Source organism: Thunnus albacares, chromosome 4, assembly GCF_914725855.1.
Source record: "Thunnus albacares chromosome 4, fThuAlb1.1, whole genome shotgun sequence".
Classification (NCBI taxonomy): domain Eukaryota; kingdom Metazoa; phylum Chordata; class Actinopteri; order Scombriformes; family Scombridae; genus Thunnus; species Thunnus albacares.
The window spans coordinates 4,648,771-4,669,491 of NC_058109.1; the positions used below are offsets into that span (position 1 = coordinate 4,648,771).

Here is a 20,721-nt window from a genome sequence, read left to right on the forward strand (position 1 = left end):
CTAACTACATTTACAAACATAACTATTTTGTATAATGACAAACAACTCGTACAATGAAGAAACAACGCGTATGAATCTCGCGAGATTTAGGCTTGCCATCTAGACACGTCCGCTGGTACGGAGGGTGGAGAGGGAATCTAAACTAAATAAATACATATATCTCTCAATCAAATTCCTTTTCTTAAGGTAATTAAACAAAAATAGATAACACTGATTTCTTGAAAAATTCTGCTAAATATCTCTTAATTCTACTGTTCAAATTGGACCCATTCTAACATTCAAGAGCAGTAAAAACACTCTAAACATCTTTCTTTTAGGCTGAAATTGACCCAGAATATGCAAAAAAAAAAAAAAATTTTATACATAGAGGGTGTTCTGGGTTAAATTTGAAACGTATTTATTAAAAAAATGAAAAAAGAAATGTTGATGCATTCTTTATATTCAATGACATTTATTTAAATCATGATGGCTGTTATTTACATATTCATAGGTTCTGGACTTTTAATGAGGGAGAAGGAGGATATGTCATTTTAAGGATTTTAATGAGATATTTGAACTTTTAGTGAAGGACACATATCAGACAGAAATTATTATTCAAACCAGGGTATTTTATATACATATTAAAACCTGTCTGGAGTTGATCTTTAACATTTAGCTAACGATAGTTATCAGATGCAAAGTATCGTTTTGTATGAGGAACCTTTGCTTCGTACTTGTTGTTTCCGCCGGTGGAAAGTGTCAGCGGACTTAGTGGGAAGCGGCTTCTGGACTTGTTGCCACGTCGGATCAGTTTTTGAACCCGGTTAATTCATTAAACTAAATATACAATCAAGGATAATTTTGTGGATCCGCCGCAGTCATGGTGAGTCTGATAACGTTAATTTTAAGCTGCAGGTGAACCTGCCGGTTAACGTTTGTTGTTTAACGGTTACCGGCAGCTGATGACGTGTTAGCTGTTAGCAGAGTGGCTAACGGCCGAGAGCTAACAGAGCAATATGTTTGTTTCTGTGTCATTTTAACTCTAATTTATGTGTTTGTGAACTTCAGGTTTCCGTTATCAACACGGTGGACACCTCTCATGAGGACATGATCGTAAGTTGTTTTTTGACGTTTAGCATCATTTGTTTGTTTGAAGCTACAGTTAGCGTTCATTACAGAGACAGTTATTAACTTAGAATATAAAGGTTAGTTTGTTGTTGCAGCTAAACACAAAATACACAAATATCTTTACAACTGAGCGTTAATCTGGATTTTCTAGTTTCATGTCTCATGTTTGTCAGTCAGTGTTGTTACATTTACTCAAGCACTGTACATAAGTATAATTTTGAGGTATTTGTATTGTAGTATTTCAATTTAATGTTACTTTATACTTCCACTCCACTACATTTCAGAGGGAATATTGTACTTTCTACTCCACTACATTTATTTGATAGCTGAAATTACTTTTCAGATGAAGATTTGACACAATCGATAATATAACAAGCTTTTAAAATACAACACATTGTTAAAAAGGAAACCAGCGGTTTCCATCTTTTTTTGGCTTTTGACATCTTACAGAAAGCAGTGTGTAGTCGGGGTCACATTTCAGATGTCTATGAGTTGTTAACAGCTCCACCAAATAGTGATTTTTCCCTCTAAACTTCTCACATGGCTTCATTTCTCTGGTTAATACATCATCGGAGGTCATATGTGAATTCAGGGTAACACACTGTTTATTCTGTAAGTCCCTCATGTTTGTGGGAAACCTCACCAGAAACATTTGTACAATCACACATTGTTCTTCCAGTGTTGTTGTGATTTACAGACGCATAGTAATTACAGTTTGTTCACACATTTGCCATTTGATGGATATAGATTTAGAAAACTGTCTTTCAAACCTGCATTGCAACACTGTTCATTAGTGGCATTTTTTAAATTACATAAAAATTGTGTATAGGAACCATTCAACAGATTATTGTGTTAGAAGTTTGATCCTAGTTTTGATATTGTCAGTGTTACTGAAAATATAAAGATGAGGAAATGGAGATTGTTTTGTCACTTCAGGTCTTGATGTTTTGTTGTGTCTTGTTTCAGCACGATGCTCAGATGGACTACTACGGTACTCGACTGGCCACCTGTTCCTCTGACCGCACCGTGAAGATCTTTGATGTCAGAAACGGAGGGCAGATACTGGTAGCAGACCTCAGAGGGTAAGAAAATAAGGTTTCCTCAGCTAAAGCTGAAAAAATAGGGTCAGTCGCTTCACATCGACAAATAAATAAATCACTTAAAATTCTTTGAAATCAGTAAAAAAGCAACCATAATACAACCTAAAATTGCAGTAATACGTAAAAAACCCCATAATTTTCTGAGGTTTGTAATCTGAGCTGTAACACTACTATCACATGCAAGGTCACCATTCCATTATTGGCATATTTGTGTTACATAATTTGATTCATGTCCAGGAGTTTGAACTAAATCTGGGTTTCTTGTTTTGTGCAGGCATGAGGGTCCCGTGTGGCAGGTAGCGTGGGCTCACCCGATGTTTGGCAACATCCTGGCTTCCTGTTCCTACGACCGTAAAGTCATCATCTGGAAGGAGGAGAACGGAGCCTGGGACAAGATGTATGAATACACGGGACACGAGTCGTCAGGTCGGTGGTTCTCTGGCTGCGTCCGGCTGTAGTAACATTGTACTCAAAATTCTTTTCTTGGTTCCTCACATTTGTGTCTCCACATGTGCATTTGTGACTTCATCCCTCAGTTAAACCAGTGTTGTTTATTTCGATCCCCATTAGCTACTTTGTTGTAACAGTAGCTGTTTTTTTGAACTTGTTGGAGTCTCTTTCTCTTGAGACTTTGGTCTTGTTCTGAACTCTACTTTTGTGTGTCTGCAGTGAACTCAGTCTGCTGGGGTCCCTATGACTTCGGTCTGATCCTGGCCTGCGGCAGCTCAGACGGAGCCATTTCCCTTCTCACGTTTACTGGGGATCAGCAGTGGGACGTCAAGAAGATCAGCAATGCACATACTGTGAGTTTCTCAAACAGTTCTGTGTAATTTAGTCACTCAAAGACATGAAATAATTTAATTTTTCTGTTTCATTTCCATCACTGTGTGAGATGAAATGCTGTCTTGAATGTTTGAGATGTCTGTTTCACTGTCTATCAGCATTCTTTACTCTGTCATGCAGTTTGTCTACATTTGCTTTGAGAGCATAATGAGGATCAGATACAGTGAGCTGGACTCATGCTGTTCTTCTCAGATCGTGTTTATTCATCCAGTTGTAATTTTCCTGCAGATTGGCTGTAATGCAGTGAGTTGGGCTCCTGCTGTGGTTCCTGGCAGCCTGATCGACCAGCCGTCAGGACAGAAACCAAACTACGTCAAGCGCTTCGTCTCCGGAGGCTGCGACAACCTGGTCAAACTCTGGAAGTAAGTTATTGTTCAGTAGACTTCCTGTGGAGTGTTTTACTAGTGTAAGATGGAGAAAACTGTGTGTCCCTTTACATCATACAGCCTTCCAAAACATTCACAGTTTTTAGAAAAGGTAGCATTACTTACATGATGAATGTAAGGAACAAATCTAAAGATGTTACCTTGATGAAATTATAAACCTGAAGGAAAATCAGGGAATTTTAGAAGTACATTTACAGGCATTATATGAGTAAGAATATGAAAAATCTTTCTTAACACACTGGGAAAACTACTAAGGTGGACTGACACTGACTGAGTTTGTCGTTCAGGAAAGTCTAATTGTTTATGGCTTCACTGTCACTGATTATCACTTCCCATCTCCAGAGAGGAAGACGGTCAGTGGAAGGAGGATCAGAAGCTGGAGGCTCACAGTGATTGGGTGAGAGACGTCGGCTGGGCTCCTTCGATCGGTCTTCCCACCAGCACCATCGCCAGCTGCTCTCAGGTGAGATTTAATGGAACTGAAGGGATGAGAAATGTGACTTTTACACTGAGACACTTTTTTCAGCTCCTTAACATGCCAGATTCCTCTCCTCTTTGTCAGCAGTTGTTTTTTTTAAATAACTGAACGAAGTCTTGATTAGTCTGGTAATCTCTTAAGTACCCTGAAGTAATTATGTTAAATTGAGCTTCTGTAGAGGAGGTTTTGTCTACTGTCATATGATTTTTATTTTTTTTTCCCTGATGATGAATGTCAACAAAATCAAAATATAGTAACGAGTTTCTTCTCCACGTTCTTCCAGGACGGACGCGTGTTTATCTGGACGTGTGACGACCCTGCAGGCAACACCTGGACGGCCAAACTGCTCCATAAGTTCAACGACGTTGTTTGGCACGTCAGCTGGTCCATCACTGGAAATATACTGGCTGTTTCTGGAGGAGACAACAAGGTAAAGTGTATATAAAATAATACATTAAACTGTTGTGTCGCCCCCTAAATGTAAGTATGAGTCCAAATTGCTTATTTGATTTATTGCCAGGAAACATGATGATGATTTTTTTTCCTCTTTGGGATGAACCTGTGTTTGTGTTTCCTGCAACGGAGCAAATAACAACGAAGAAGAGAAAATGTAACGAAGCAGAAAGTGGTCAAATATTATGAAATATGAAATAGAAATTCTAAGTAATTGTAAGGCAAGGCAGAGAAGGAAATTTAAAGTATATTTGGGGGGCAACTTTTGCCCTGACTGTCTAAAAAATTGAGGCATTTACACAATTTTGGCGCAGTTTTTAATGTAAAATGAGCCGAGATCAAAATGCATACAGTAATCAGCACCTCAGTAAACACTGTCATCTGTAATAATTATTTACATTTTCTAACTACAATAATAATAAAACAACTAAGACTTTATTAAGGAAGGGCCTTCAGTATAAACCACTAGATGGCAGCATAAGATAGTGATTATGAGATCATAACAGTATTTAATGGGTTTGATATAATTAGATTTAGCAAAAGTTCTGCTTGGAGGATAATGTTACATTCAGATCTCCTACAAGTTAAAACCAGTCAAACTTAAATGATTCATCAGTGTAGATCTGATGGGTTGAATGTCACAGCCTCAGGTGTTACACATAATTACAGACTAGTATCTACAAGTATTGTCCAACGAGCCTAAATGAGTTTAATATTCCTTCTTTATTGATGCAGTTCTGGAACAAACTTCAGCTGAAGTTTTATTTCATCTCCAAATTTATCTGAGCTGAGGTTTTAAGCATAAATGAAATAATATTATAGACTCAACTATCCAGCACTGCATCATTGGTTAGTAGACATATCAATATCAATAAACATATCCTCTAGATTTGGGACTAAAAAGCTTATTTTACTTGGTGCATTAAGCTCAGTAATGGTCAGGACACACAGCCTGTCAGCAGCGTGTGTGCATCGTAGAACCTCTTGCTTTTCAGTAGGTTGCAATTTGCAGCTCCACCACTAGATGCTGCTAAATCTTACAAACTGGTCCTTTAACAGGCATCATTTTGTGGGTGTATTCACAAAATTCCGATTTTGTAAAACTTTGAATTTTTACTTGTTGTTCATCATTTGGTTTTCAGGCAGATGTCACGTTATAAACAGACTGTAGTGATTGTGTCTGTGATGTCTGACTTGCTGTAAACGAGCCTCTCGAACGCTCCTCTTCACGTGTGTGTGTGTGTTTCCTCTGCAGGTGACGCTGTGGAAGGAGTCGATGGACGGTCAGTGGTCGTGTATCAGTGATGTCAGCAAGGGCCAAGGAGCCGTCTCCACCATTACAGACACACAGCAGACCGAGCAGTGACACACACACATCAACACACAACAATGACCTTAATCTTAAAAGTTGAATGAAGCGTTAATAAACATGCCGAACATTTCAGCTGACGACAAAACGCTGTCCGCACCGATTGAGCTACTTTTGTAATGTTTTCATTTGAACTTCAACTCGGCTGTTTGATAATAACATCATGAGTTAAGCGAGAGTTTGTTTGGTCTTCTGTACAGTTTATCCGGCGTAGATTATTCCTAAATTTTATCACAAAGGGAAATAGAGAAACTCCACACAATGTTTGGGTTATTTTCCTTTTCTGATAACATTTAGAAATACAAACATGATTGACAGTTACCTTCATTTTTTTTTTTTTGTCAGACGCACTCCACTCCTGTTTCTTGTAATTTATTTCCAGTTTAATTGTCACATGTACATTAATGCTCATCCAAACACGACCCAACTATACGCCGGCCCATGATGCTCTTCTCCTGAAACATTCCACCTCCATCACCGGAGAACCAAACCACCGTCGCCCAGGACGATCCCAGCGTCCTCTGAACCCCCTCCCTCCCCCGGCATTCGACTTTCAACACGTTTTGTCTTCGCTGTTTAACCTGAAATTGCTGAACAAGCTTTGTTTTGGGCAGAAAAGCTCCTATAAAGTATAAAACACTTTTTTTCTCTTCCCTGCTCAGGCTGTAAATCCTCACGTTGTCACAGTGAGACAAATCAACAAAACATGACTCGACCGCCTGATTCCCTGGTGTGAAATGCTCCCTCTCTGCTTCAGATAGTAAATTGAATGAATGAATTTATTTAGTAAACTATTAACGAGTACACATACAGGAGGTTTAAAAGTCAACAGTAACTTCAGATCAACCTGTACATTACTATTGAATCAATATGTTGCCAAGACAACCATGAACGGAGCTCAAATGTAAACAGTCTTTGATTGTGTTCTTCCAGTTGTAAAATCAGAAACCATGGATGTGTTTTTCATATTTGATGTAATTAAAAAAAAAAAACCTATAATATTGAAAAAGAAATGTCCTGTTTTTCTTTTTTCGCTCCTGCAGTCGTAACATACAGTTAACAGAAAACACGGTGGAATGTGCCTAAAGTTGTGTGATTGTTCTTCTGGAAGGTCAAAGTTCATGTTAAATGATTCATTGACTCATCATCAGGTGCTGCAGCAGCTATCAGGCTGTCGTCATGGATCTAACTCTCACCTAGCCTGACTTTATCTGACAACTAGCTGTTGTACAAGGTTTTATGTGTTGGACTATTTCTGATTATTCTTCATTTTTACTCCTTTTTGTACAGATTAAACAAACAATATGTAATTATTGAGCTTTAGAGGTGATGGCAGGTGGATTTTCTGCTGGCTGTAGCTTCATATTTACATCCAGACATGAGAGAGCGATGTCCTCATCGAACCTGTTCAGACAGGGAATAAACATATCTCCAAAAGTATTTCTTTAACTTGTTTTTCCTGATAAAGGTTTCAGGACTCTGTTTTGTTACAACTTTATTATTAGTACATGAATTTTGTTAAAACTCCAACCTGAGAAGGTACAATCAGTCACAATAAGTTAAAACAACAGTGTTGCAAGGCAAGGTCTTTGCGTATGTTTTGTATGTAAAATCAACTACAGCTTTCTGATAAATACAGCAGAGCAGAAAGTACATTAAACTCCTCATAAATGTGGTGGAGTAAAAGTATAAAGTAGCGAGTACTTCATAACTGAGCTCATGTACAGCTCAAGTAAATGTACTCAGTTACTGTTCACTATTGGTAATCAAAGAGCACACAGATTAGTGATCGGCTCCTTCATAGATCTGTGAAAAGAGAAAAATGTTTTGGCCTTTATTGTTATTGGATGATGCCAAAAAAAAAAAGGAAAGTGACGTCTTGAATTTTGAAGTGATTGGATAAGAGAGCGAAGCGGGAACATTTGTGGGAGGAGATGAAACAAGAGGCTGAACTTTAGAGGAAGTGAATCAGAAAGATTTATTTAGATCAAATGTTTAGTTTAAACTCCACGTTATCTACCTGTCATCTGTTTATGTTAATAATACGCTGTGAGTGTTGTGAGCTCTTCTATTAGAGGAGGAGACAGAAGTGAAAACAATGTATGTAATTATTTAAGAGCATAATTCAGATTCCTCCTGTTTGATATCCAGCCGGTCACAGTCTGAGTGATCTGAATGTGCAGAATAATGTCTGGTAATTAATTTAAAAATAATATAAAACTGAGGATTCCTGAAGTTCAATCTGTGAAAAAAGAGAGACGGAAACTTTCAATTGTTTCTCACATCTGGGGAGGAGCTTCCTTTCTTCCTGCAATCATGGAAAAATAAACATAATAAATGCGCATGTGTGTGTGTGTGTGAAATGCTGACCATGCTGGACACTTTCCACCCGCCACTTTCTTCCCGCCACTTTCTTCCCGCCTTTTTTCATATGAGTCACTTTTAATCTGACAATGAGTCGTTCATCATTAAGACGTCCAGTTATGTTTCCAGGCTGTAAAATCTCCTGATCGATTTAATTCAATCAGCTCATGTTTTATCATTAACAGACTGTAAATGTTCTCACATTCAGTTGATTCAACGTCCAAATTTTAAGTTTAGAAACAATCGGGAGCCTTTGTTTTTCTAATTTAAAGATAGTTTATTTAAAGTTATAGGATGAAGGTTATGTGTCTTCCTCAGTGGTGAAAAGTTATTACTTATTTATTGTACTTAAGTGCAAATTTGAAATGCTTCTATTGAGTTTTTCCATTTCCTGCTACTTTATATTATTTTTTACTCCACTACATTTAGTAGCCAAAGTTGTTAGTTACTCAAGATATTTAGATTTTACACACAAAACAAATGATAAGCTTATAAAACTGATTGTCAAAGATTAAACCATTTTGTCTTGTGAGCTCTTATATAAAAACAGTATCCAGTTGGGGCTCCTTGTTACATTTAGATATCTATGAGTTGTTAATTATGTTTTTTAAAATAAAGATTCAGTGTTTGTTGAAAGTAAACATTACCGACACTTATAAGACTTTAAAAAAATCTCCTGAATTCATATGTTACTTAAGTAAAAGTGCCAACATAGGGGTCGGGCCCCTCCAAAGGGTCACCAGATAAATCTGAGGGGTCATGAGGTGATTAATGGGGTAGGGAAGAAAAGTTCTGCTACACAGAATATAAATTAACTTTTTGGACATTAATATGTTGTTAATGTGTGCACACAGTGGGCGGATATTTTTTAAGCATTAATATTCTACTAATAATAGGCTTAAACATAAATTAATAGGCTACATGCGTACACATAACCGTTGATGTTCACTCTTCTATTTTGCAGAACCTTTATAGTCAAGTAATCTAACATTAACAATGACAAATAAACAGCTCATTTACAAAAAAATAAAGCTATTAAGTAGTCAAATGCTCTAAATAAACCACCAAACTAACTACATTATGCAAACCCTCGGTTCTATCTTCCTGTAAATTAACTCAAAATGACTAATCTGAATTATACAGTGTATCATACATTATAGCGTATACTAATATAATAAGACAATTAACCTGGATGCTTTTGGATAAAGAATAAAAAAAATTGAGAGAAGTTTTCTTTGAAAAAATAAATCATATATATCCTGAATTTATCCACCTCCCTGATCTTCAGAAACTGTCCTATCTATGTGGGGAGAAAAGTCAATGTGCAGTAATAGCTGCAAAATATATTAAGTCTTGTCATAATCTGAGAGAAATAAGCTCTGTAGTAAATGTTTCTGTGTGATTACATCTGTAAAAATGCCTTTTATTATATTGTATTAAATATTATTGTTTATATTTACATGTTATTGTATAATTATTAATCATCTGTCAATGTTTATAATTTTCTGTACTGCTTTGGCAATGTGGATTTCTGATCTGTCAATAAAGCTTATTTGAATTTGAATTTGAATGAAAAACAGGTTCTGACCATATTAAAGTCCGTTAAAGTCACGGACTTTGTTCTGCAGAACAAACTGCAGATCGTTGCCATGGTTACCAACATAACACCAATTAACTGTCAATTTTATTGACAGCAGAAAAACAAATGTAATAATCTTTCTTATTACATGCCCCCTCACGCCTCTGTCAATCATACAGGTGCAGGGTTTTGGTACAAACAAATGTGCTGCCAAACACCCGCCCCACAGCACCAATGAGGTGGCCAATCAGATTGTAGGGATGGCACTGGCCAAACCTACAAGGGTAGGTAAGTAAGGGTGGGTAAGTAAAGGGAGACAAAAGCCAAAAAGGTTGGTAAAAAACTGGTTTAATCTCTAACGTTGTGTTTTATAAACTTATCATTTGTTTTTATTGTAAATATTAAAAGTAAAAAGTACAATAATCATGTGTTGCTTCACCAACACTTCTTTAATTTACCGTTTATCACCTCGAGCACCAAATGTTTTGGTTGGCAGACAGACTACCTGTCTCTCTGATTTTAAACGGACTGTTTTCTGCAGAAACTCTCAGACACAGTTTGTCTGCTGACAGAGTATCAACCTTTGCTGCTCTCTGCTGAATATTTAACTTTGCTCTTCTCAGCCAGATTGGTGAGTTGTTATTTTTTCAGTTTAGTTTAGTTTTGTGTCTATTACAACTAGTTTCCTGTATTTCAGTGCTAAAATACTTGCAGCAATTTAAGTGTTAATTTAGCAGCAATGTGTTATTTCCCAGCATGTGATGTGAGGTCAGTTTTAGCAGAAAACCTGATGGATATTTATAAAGCTGTCAAACTGTTATGTTGGTGCAACAACATAACACCAGTTAACAGGCTTGTTTTAATCTGAGGAGACTAACATGAAGTGACTGGATACGTAGCATGCATCATTACAGAGTTAGTGTGAATATGATTTTTGGACAAAGTAACAATGTGTTTTATCATCATTTTATGATTATTTTGATAAGCCAATGTATGTTATGGTTTTATTTATGTATGTCTTTATTGGGATAAATGTTAACATTTGATGTACTGCACCAGAGTTAGCTTTAAAGCTAATTTTCATCTGCAGTCTCTTACAATTAAAACATATAACAGCACAATTACTAACAGGACAAAGCAAAAAACACACAGGACACGTAATACAAAGCTACACACGCTAGCACATCACATACACCCACAATGTCAACAAGAAATTTAGGGATGATATGAAGGCCGATGACTGACGCAGTAAGCAAACGATACCTTGTTGATGTGCAGTCAGAAATAACAGAAACATAGATGAGAGAACAGTGCAGTGTCAACAACAGCACAATCAGCACTTCTATGTGGAAATAACAGGCATCTGATTATCTGGATTAAACACCTCTAATAACCTCTAATAATCATAACCCAGAAGTTACAGACAGTGAGAGGAGGGATGTGGGCCTGAAGCAGCTCTAGAGTCTGACGGGGCCCCTCTGAACAACTTTCATTGCCATTATGTTCCCAAGAAAATGATTTATATTATTCTATCATTTGCTTTTTTAAAAATTTATTCCACTTGATTTACTTAACTTTAATCAGTTTCACAGGCTGGTTTCACAAACCTTACCAAACAATTTATTTAGTTTACATTCATATAAAAGTCAAAGTGAATAGCTATCAATCATCATTTATCATCATTCATCATTATCTGCTCCTCTTACCACTGTCCTGCTTTCTTTTCTCTTCCTCTTCTTTCTTTCTCTTTCGTTTCTCCCGTACAGATAACTTTCTATTTTGCTTAAACGTTAGTAAGTTAAACAGTTACTATAAACATTAGTCGCCGTGGTAGCAGAGACACTAATGAGATGGGACCCCTTAGGGGGGGGTTTCCTCGTCCTGGTTGTCCCTGCATTGGTACCACATTTAAGGGGGAGTCCCACTTTTTTTTCTTTCAATTCAGTCAAAGCATGGACATGGAGAACAAGAGGGGCTATGGAAGGTGGGTAAGAGTAACATAAGATATAAAACATACAACAAATGATTTATTAATGAATAAACATTAATTATTAGTCATGTGGGACAGGGGTTTCATGGCAGGATGCTACATACACACATGCTGAGACAGCATGAGTCAGCCCTCAGGGCTTCTGTCAACCATACAGGTGCAGCATCTCGGTATGAACAAATATGCTGGCCAAACACCCGCCCCACAGCAAGGTGGAAGCCAATAAGGTGGCAGAAGTTTTGGGGTGGCATCTGGGGTAGCCAATCAGATTGTAGGGCCCCCGAGGGCTGACACACACTGTTTCAGTATGATGGAATCCCCCTTAGCTGCGGTAAACTGCTTTTTCTGTGACTCAAAAGCCAAAAAGGTTGGTATTTTATAAACTTATCATATGTTTTTAATGTAAAATATTAAACTTGAGATGTAACTGTCAGATAAATGCAGAGTAAAAAGTACAATAATCATGTGTTGCCTCACCAACAGCAGCTTTTGGGAAGCTTTTTTCTTTAATGTACCGTTTATCACCAGACTGTGTATTTGCGCGCCAAATTTTTGGGTTGGCAGATAGACTTCCTGTCTCTCTAATTTTAAACTGACTCCTCTCTGTAGAAACTCTCAGACACATTTTGTCTGCTGACAGAGTATCAACCTCTGCTGTTTGCTGTTTTTCGCTCATCTCAGGCAGATTGGTGAGTTGTTATTTTTTTTAGTTTATTTAGTTTTGTGTCTATTACAACTAGTTTCCTATATTTCGGTGCTAAAACACGTGCAGCAATTTAATTGTTAATTTAGCAGCACTTTATTATTTTATTTTAGTGGGAAACCTGCTCGATTTTTATAAAGCTGCCAAACTGAAAAAAATATTTTTGTGGGCTGCAATAATGAAAACATCATGTTCAGGTTTCATATTTATATGTTAAATATCTCTTTTAAATAATTTCTTTATATTTGAACCAGGGCACCGCTTCTCTTTTCTTCTTCTTCTTCTTCTTGTATATAATATGTATTTATTTTCTGTTTTCCTCTCTTGCTTCTTTTTTTCTTCAAGCGTTCAGGTGTCGATGTGATAAAACAGAAAATCCACTTATAGAAGTAATGTAAACCATAAGAATTTATATCAATTCATACACACGAACATGTTACTGTATGTATTACAGACACACAAATTAAATATGCACATGTAGACAATTTTCAATGAAACCTTGTGATAAAAATATGCTTTCAGAAGCAATTTAAAAGAGGATACTGATTTTGCAAATCTGAGTTCTCCAGTTAGTTGCTCCGGAGTCGTGGTGTCTTAAAGTCTTACACAACAGTTTCCTGCATGATGAACTCAGACTGTGAGCAGGTCAGTGTCAGTAACTCAGAGATGTATTTTAACTCAGTGATTTTTAGTGTGTATTTATGAGAAATTAGAAAATCCTTTACTTGAAAAATGTTTAAGACGTTGCAAATCTCTCTCTAAAGATGATTAATGAGGAAATTAAGTCACGGTTTGGAACTAGAAGTAATTCCACATCATGAGTGGCCGTTTCCTTTCCACTGAATATTTCCTGATATGATAACACGGTGCAAACATAACATTGTCCACTTGATTCCTGTTTTGTCTTTTAACAGCTTAAATTAAATTAGGTCAATCAGATCTAAATGCTTCGCTCATAGACACTGAGGACAATCTCCCAGCTTTTGTTTCTGGGTGGAAACAAACAGAACCAATTCAAAGTCTTTAGGGCAGCCCTTCATACCGGGGCGGTGACATGCAGTTCATTACAGAGGAGATGGGGGGGGGTATCATTTCCAGTAAAGCGTGACCTTGACAGAATGTAAGGGGCGTGGGTTTGTTAGTAGCTGTTTTCCACTGTTCTAGCAACTTCTGAGCATTTAGAAATACCCAGACTTTGGTAGGCAGAGATCTCCGATGTCTGGTATCCTGAGACGAGGTATAAATGAACTCACTTCTCTGCTATATGCATTACATGAATCCGCAAGTAACAATCAATAAAATGACAGTAAGCTAAAAACTCTTGTCTCATGTTTTCTGGTGCAGACAAAATTATTAGGTGATTAGCTGGAGCTTTTCTGCTTTCTCTTCCTTCTTTTTAATCCCTCTTCTTCTTTCTTCTATCCCACGTTCTCCTGCTCATATAATGTTTTTTTCAAACTCTGAACTTATGTGAACTTTGTTCTTGTAGTAAAAATGAAGATTGCAGCCTTCAATGTCAAGAAACTGGGATGGACAAAGGTCAACAAAGAGGATGTGCAGACAAATCTCATCAGGGTAACTTACTATGCTGGACCAGAATACATTCATTATGTTTGCATTTTCAAATTTTCACTATAATGTTTTAGTTTTATTTCATTTATTTTTTTTATTTTTTTAACCACATTCGTTTTCAAAGTGTGTTTTTGTTTTCCACTTACAGCTGGAGTTTGGGACTTTTGTCTCCCCCCTCTGGTAGTGACAATAATCACAAAAACACTGTCACCATGCAGTAGACTACTCCGTTGCTACTGTTGCAGATCTAAAATGGCCACACAACCTCTGTGAAATTATTCAATTTGGTCCGATGACATTTAGAAAGTCTTGAAGCTGCAATGATTAGTTGATTAATCGACTAATCATTTTTAAACTTTTAAATTAATTGCCAACTATTTAGATAATTGATTAATCATTTAGACATTTTTTAAGGGAAAAAGGATTCCAGCTTCTTAAATGTGAATAATGTGAATATTTTCTGGTTTCTTTAGTCCTCTATGACAGTAAACACAATATTTTGTCTACTTTTTTCTTACTGTAATAATTATCGTGTCAGAATATCGGCTGTGAAAAAGGTCAATTGTGTTTCTGGTTTGTTGCTGTTCTCTATCCCAATATATTAGATTGTATTCTATTCTATATTTGTTCTGCTTTATTTTCATTATATCACTGGCCTACTGTCATGTGTTGGCTGTGTATCTTGCAGATTATGTCTCGGTACAGCGTGGTGGTGATACTGGAGGTGGTGGATTCCACAGGCAGGGCCATGAAGCTGTTGCTCAGAGAACTCAACAACACCAGGTGAGCTCTTTGCACATGGACAAATACACAGTTTCCCCGAGGACGTCTTTGGACAGGCCCGTAAAAGCAAACTCAGAAAACTGAAAACAAAACAAAAAATCAAATACCTCTACACTGAAACAAAAAGCCCATAATTACTTTGCTGGTAGTTACAATGGTGTAACAGTGTGTGTATATTTTTATTATGTAAAGCCCAACTAGCGACAAGAGTTGAAAATTAGCAACAGCTATAAACTCTGTGCAGCACATCAGTTTCATGCTCTGTATTTGAATTATATTAAATTACACCGTCCCTAACAAATAAAATAAAACAGTAATAATAGTGTAACAGTTATTTCTGTTTCTGTTCCTGACAGGGAGAACAGAGATAATCCGTTTGCCATGATGAAGAGTATACAACTGGGACGAAGCTCCTACAAGGAGCAGTTTGTCTTCTTCTACAGGTGGGAGATACTCTCTTATTTTTCCAGTGAATAACTCGTTCAGAGAGTATTTGTCATTTTCAACATCTCATCCTCTGTGTGTGTGTGTGTGTGTGTGTGTGTCTCTCAGAGAAGATGAGGTGGAGGTGGTTGACACCTACCAGTACAAAGACGATCAAGAAGGGGATGAGGACGCTTTCGCCAGAGAGCCTTTCATCCTTCGGCTCAAGTGTCTAAACACAGGTACTTGTGTGTGCGTGCGTGCGTGTGTGTCTGTTTGTGTGTGTGTGTTCGAGCACATCTACCATATCTTAACTGGGTGTGTTTGTGTTTCTAGTTGTGGAGGACCTGGTACTGATCCCAGTCCACACCACACCAATGGATGTGGTGAGAGAGCTGAACGCTCTGGATGATGTGGTCAAAGATGTGAATAGAAGATGGAGCACTGATGTGGGTTTGATATGAATCAAATAGATATAAAGAACAGTAAAAAAATAATCAAAAGAATATTATTATTTGATAAAAAATATTTATGAAATGGTTGCTTTCCTAACTAAAAATCTACTTGCCCTTACAGATGTTTTACGCTCACATCCCTTAAAGCATTTCACAGAGGCAATGTGCAAGAGGCGGCCAAGTGCACAGTTAACAATAACATTTTTTTATTGTACAGCGTTATGGAATATAAAATAACAGATTTACAAATTAATATTAAATGATTCCGCAAATACTGTTGGGATGTTATTTTTCCTTTAAGTTGATTGTTTTTGGTCTTTTTTGCCTTTAATTGAGTTAGGAAACTATTCACTGTATATAAATATAGACGACATGAAGCCAAAACAATCTCAAGATGATTATTACCTTGTGCGCATATACTCTTTAGTAGAGGGGGTAAGACGTCATTGATATATATATATATATATATATATATATATATATATATATATATATATTAAATGAAGTTCTTTATTTAATGAATTTTACATTTTGTGTACATTTTATTAATATTTATTGTTGTCTAGAAATCCTGAGTCACCACAAAAGCGTATCTTATATGGTATAGAATGAATTCTTGCTTCCATTATGATCATTGGCAGTGTATTGAGGCTATGAGTAAACAGGGGAAAGAGCTCCTCAATGAAACAGTACAAAAGAGTTGTTCATTCATTCTTGCTGAAAAGAGAACACTAGATATATGTTTATATTGACTACAGTTTTTCTTGGTTGTTATATTTGATGGGTTGTTACTAATGATGATGTCTGTGATGATAAATTATGTTTATATATATATTTTTCTGCAGAACATTATGTTATTGGGAGACTTCAATGCAGATGGACGTTACCTCTCAAGGAAAAAGAAGAAAGGAATTCGCATCAGCTGTTATCGCTACAAATGGCTGATAGACGAAGATGCAGACACAACGACTAGTGACTCAAATGACCACACCTATGACAGGTTTATCTTTACATCTTGTTGTGTAGTTTTACGTTAACTGAAGAAAGGTAGGGCTTTCCACTGAATTGCAGCTTTCAAAGAGAAAGCTGACTGCCCAAATGCAGTGGGATGAAATGGTATGGTACAATCTTGTATAGAGGATATCCTGGAGGATCTAATAGAACTTACTGAGCGAGTGTACACAAAGTCACACCATCAAACCATTTAATATTTATAAACTAGGCACAAATTTGAGAATAATCTAAAATTCTCAAAGCTCAGTAAATTGTATTTCTCCAGTACCCTACAGTGATGGAAACGCATTGGCTTTTTGTCCAGAGTTTTTAGAGTTTGTTTGTATAAGGACTCAAGAGGCTTTATGGCTGTTTTTTCAGCCTGCCCCCAACATGTGATGCAATAAGACATATGGGAAAGAATCATAGCGTGCATAAATATCTTGGCTGCGTCCAAAGAATGACAGTTTCTAATATGTCTAAAATTTGCTACGTTGTACTTTATGTTTTTAAACATTTTTTTAAAAATGTTTCTTAAAGTTCAAATTACTAAGATATTCAGTGACTATGTCAATCCTTTCACTTTTGATAAGAATATTAGCGTTAGGAAGTTGTACCATTTTTTTAGAGAAAAACATATCTTTTGTCTTTTTTACATTTAGACTCAGACATGATTGATCAAGCCAATGTGTGATCATTTCCAATGCAATTGTTAGCTTAGCAGCAGCTAATTCAGCTGTTTTTACATGTGTGTACACAACAGTGTCATCTGCATACGTTTGTAGTTCTACATCATGACACTGTTGAGGGAGATCATTAATATATAGGCTAAATAATAGGGGACCTAACACGGACCCTTGTTGAACACCCATTGTGTACTTCATGTTCCTGGACAGTGTGTCACCAACTTTAACACATTTTATCCTATTAGATCAATATGAAGACATACATGCCAGTGCTCTAGATGAGAAGTTAAATTTAGAAAGTTTCGATATGAAAACATCATGATTGACTGTGTCGAATGCTTTATGCAGATCTAAAAATACAGCACCAACTACTCCTCATTTGTCAAGTCTTGGTTTTGATGATTTGCTCTAAAGCCAAATTGCATACAATGTAGACCAAAATTGTTTGTATTAAGAAATGTTGAAGATGGTGTACATGGTTATTATTATACCTGCTAAACATTAGAATGTTAAAATTGTCATTATGAGGATGTTAACATTTATCTTAAACACACACAACTGGGTATAAGTCCAGCCTCACAGAGCTGTTAGTATGGCTGTAGACTCTTAGGGTGGTTTATACCAGCACTGCTCAGTCCAGTTGAATGGGATGCTGGTTGGTTTTCCTCCTTGGTACCTTGATATCTTTTAGAGGAAGTGGTCTCGGTCCAGTCCCAAACAAACTCTGGAGCAGTTTGTATGTGGTGGGAATGTAATCCAAACCTCCATCTGACCGACTACAAGGTGTGCTCTGCAAGTTTGAGCTGAATGGCTCCTGTAGCCAGGAGAGCGTTGCATGCTGGGATGTGGATGAGCAAATTTACTGAGTTAACTTATTGAGGTCCGACCTGGACTAACAACAAAGAACATTGTATTCTTGATATTTTTTGAAAACACCTTAGTCTTGTTTCAGAAACTTATTCAGGTTACCCACAGATCACACTGTGACCAGTTGAAGTGGAAATCAGGAATCACTTCTCTGATTCAAATCTCTTTATTCAGTTCAGTTCAAAGATTTTTAGCATTGAATTTGTACTTTATTTACTTTTTTCCTAAGCTAGACATGACAGTTCAAATGTACTTCAGTATGTAGTTAATGAACACATCACTGCTCATTTGATCCAACATCCAACACTGATTCTGACTGTTGCTAGTCCAAGATGTCACATCCAGTTTAGTACAAAACTATCCTTCTACAAACACTACACACACGTTTAATAGTTCAGCAGCCTGTTATGTATGACAAAGTCGCTAGATTATGGTTAATTGCTTCACAGTCTTTCAATGTGCTTTAACGAGAAGATAACGTACTGTGAATTCCGACTGAGCTGACAATGTTGCTCTCATGTTTCCATCCAAATTTAGCACAAATTTTAATTTCCAAAATATCTGTGAAAGAATTCAAATTAATGCTAATTTCCATCCACTGCCATTTTTTGAATATTTGGAGTTGATTCATCAAGATAAACAGCAGTTGGAGCTAGATGGAAATATGACATTTCTGTTTGTTTCATGTATTAATTTGAGGAATGTTACAGTCTCTTCATTTCTCTGCACAGATAAGATGTTTTCATCTATTGTTATTTTTCATATTTTCAGTGGAGTCTAAGTCGCTTGTTTGATGTACATCATGATTTATTCGCTATTTCTATTTCACTTTCTCGCATTTAGCTCTTATTCATACGCCAACTTTTCCACCTCAGCCAAGTGTAAAATCTTTTGGAGATATTTCAAGACTTTTTCAAAAGTTTCCATGTTTTTTAAGTTTCCGCTCAGGTTACATTTATGTGCAAATTAAAAATGCAGATGAAAACAGGTGGATGGAAACGCACCTTCTGTCACCAGTGAGGAGCTCCACTGCTAAAAGCTACTGCTTCAGTCACTGACAATGGTGATCCAGTCTAATCAGATCACTTCGAAGATTTGTTGATAAGGATTTGTTCAGACATGTACTGAACAACTCTAGTGAACTGTTTTTATGGGGACTGTTTCTTTGGTAGAAAGCAGTACACTAAAAGTATGTCTCTTTTGGGTGAATTGACATAGCCAAATAAATCTCTGACTGAGTCTGCACTTTCTGCCGACAGGATCGTGGTGACTGGAGATGACCTGTATGAGGCCATTGTGCCCGGTTCAGCTCAGCCTTTCAACTTCCAGAAAGCCTACCGCCTGTCTACTGCCACTGTAAGACTGTTTAGTATTTTACATGGAAATGTTGGACTAAGTTCAGCTAGAAAACTTTCATACAATAAAGTTTACAAATGCATTTCTCCTCCATGCTTCAAAAATCTTTATGAATTGTTTTCTTCCAGACCAGAGCCATCAGTGACCACTATCCAGTGGAGGTAGAGCTCATAGAGAAGGTATGTAGTGGAGGTAGAATAGGAAAGGTAAACATCTTGTTTTACTGGCACTGTATCAGTAATTTATAGGAATCTTTCACTTGCACTATATGGGATGAACAAAAAGAACTGAATACGTATCATGACTATGATATTTTGATATGATTTATTTTGTATATATTGTATATATATTTTTAAAAAATGAGGTCCTTGTACTTTACATGAGTATTTCCATGTGATGCTACTTTATACTTCCACTCCACTACGTTTCAGAGGGAAATATTGTAATTTCTACTCCACTACATTTCTTTGACAGTTTTAGTTACTTTTCAGATGAAGATCTGACACAATGGATAATATAACAAGCTTTTAAATTACAACACAATGTTAAAGATGAAACCAGTGGTTTCCAACCTTTTTGGCTTTTGACATCTTACAAAAAGCAGAGTGTGGTCAGGGTCACATTTCACATGTCAAAGATTAGAGACAAAAAAACACAAACTGAAAACAGATTTGTGTATCAGAACTTTGTTTTTTTCTTCTTCCTCTCCCATTAATAATCTCACGACCCCTCAGAACGAAATAGTTGATACTATTAGTACTAAGTACTAAGTGGCATGAAATGTAAATACTCAAGTTAACTATTGCATATTTTTATTTATTCATGTGCTTAATTGTACTTAATTACATTCTATGACTGCCTGTGAACGTAATCCAGGCAACAATTACATTTCCTGTCACAAAGTAATTAGAAATTATTGGTATTATGTAAACATAGATTCTAGCAAACAAGTTTGCTATGTATTGCCCTAACCCTTTCATCCTTAGTTTTCTGTGGTCACATTTGTTGGGGCATTAGCATTTCAGAAACCTTTAAATCATTACAATAGGGGCTCTAATGATGGATGCTGAGTTAATGCCGATGATGTTTGTGTCTTTCAGTAAAATGACCTCTAACAGGACCAGAGAGCAACAGCTGGTGACTCTGACATGACCTGATGAAATTGGAGGGGTGGGGGGCAGTTTTATATGCCAATAAAACTACTTTCTCTCCCT

At 36.7% G+C, this 20,721-nt stretch overlaps 2 protein-coding genes across 3 annotated transcripts; both read left to right on the forward strand.

Moving 5' to 3' along the window:
* The first annotated feature begins 726 nt into the window (after positions 1-726).
* Positions 727-6,707, forward strand: sec13 (SEC13 homolog, nuclear pore and COPII coat complex component). The gene is made up of 9 exons (XM_044349940.1): positions 727-862; positions 1,048-1,092; positions 2,074-2,189; positions 2,482-2,633; positions 2,877-3,010; positions 3,279-3,412; positions 3,779-3,899; positions 4,198-4,344; positions 5,623-6,707. Exons 1-9 carry the CDS (start codon positions 860-862, stop codon positions 5,731-5,733), a joined length of 963 nt encoding a protein of 320 aa, XP_044205875.1. The 5' UTR covers positions 727-859; the 3' UTR covers positions 5,734-6,707.
* Positions 6,708-10,206: 3,499 nt separating this feature from the next.
* On the forward strand, positions 10,207-20,721 carry LOC122980920 (deoxyribonuclease-1-like). Of its 2 annotated transcripts, none has more exons than XM_044349369.1 (10): positions 10,207-10,310; positions 13,862-13,947; positions 14,633-14,727; positions 15,084-15,170; positions 15,280-15,392; positions 15,487-15,599; positions 16,451-16,605; positions 19,411-19,507; positions 19,636-19,686; positions 20,608-20,721. In XM_044349369.1, the coding sequence occupies exons 2-10, from the start codon at positions 13,867-13,869 to the stop codon at positions 20,608-20,610; spliced, it is 795 nt and encodes a 264-aa protein (XP_044205304.1). In that variant the 5' UTR covers positions 10,207-10,310; positions 13,862-13,866; the 3' UTR covers positions 20,611-20,721. The 2 variants fall into 2 exon arrangements, with proteins under 2 accessions (XP_044205304.1, XP_044205303.1); XM_044349368.1 differs by lacking the exon at positions 10,207-10,310 and adding an exon at positions 12,279-12,358.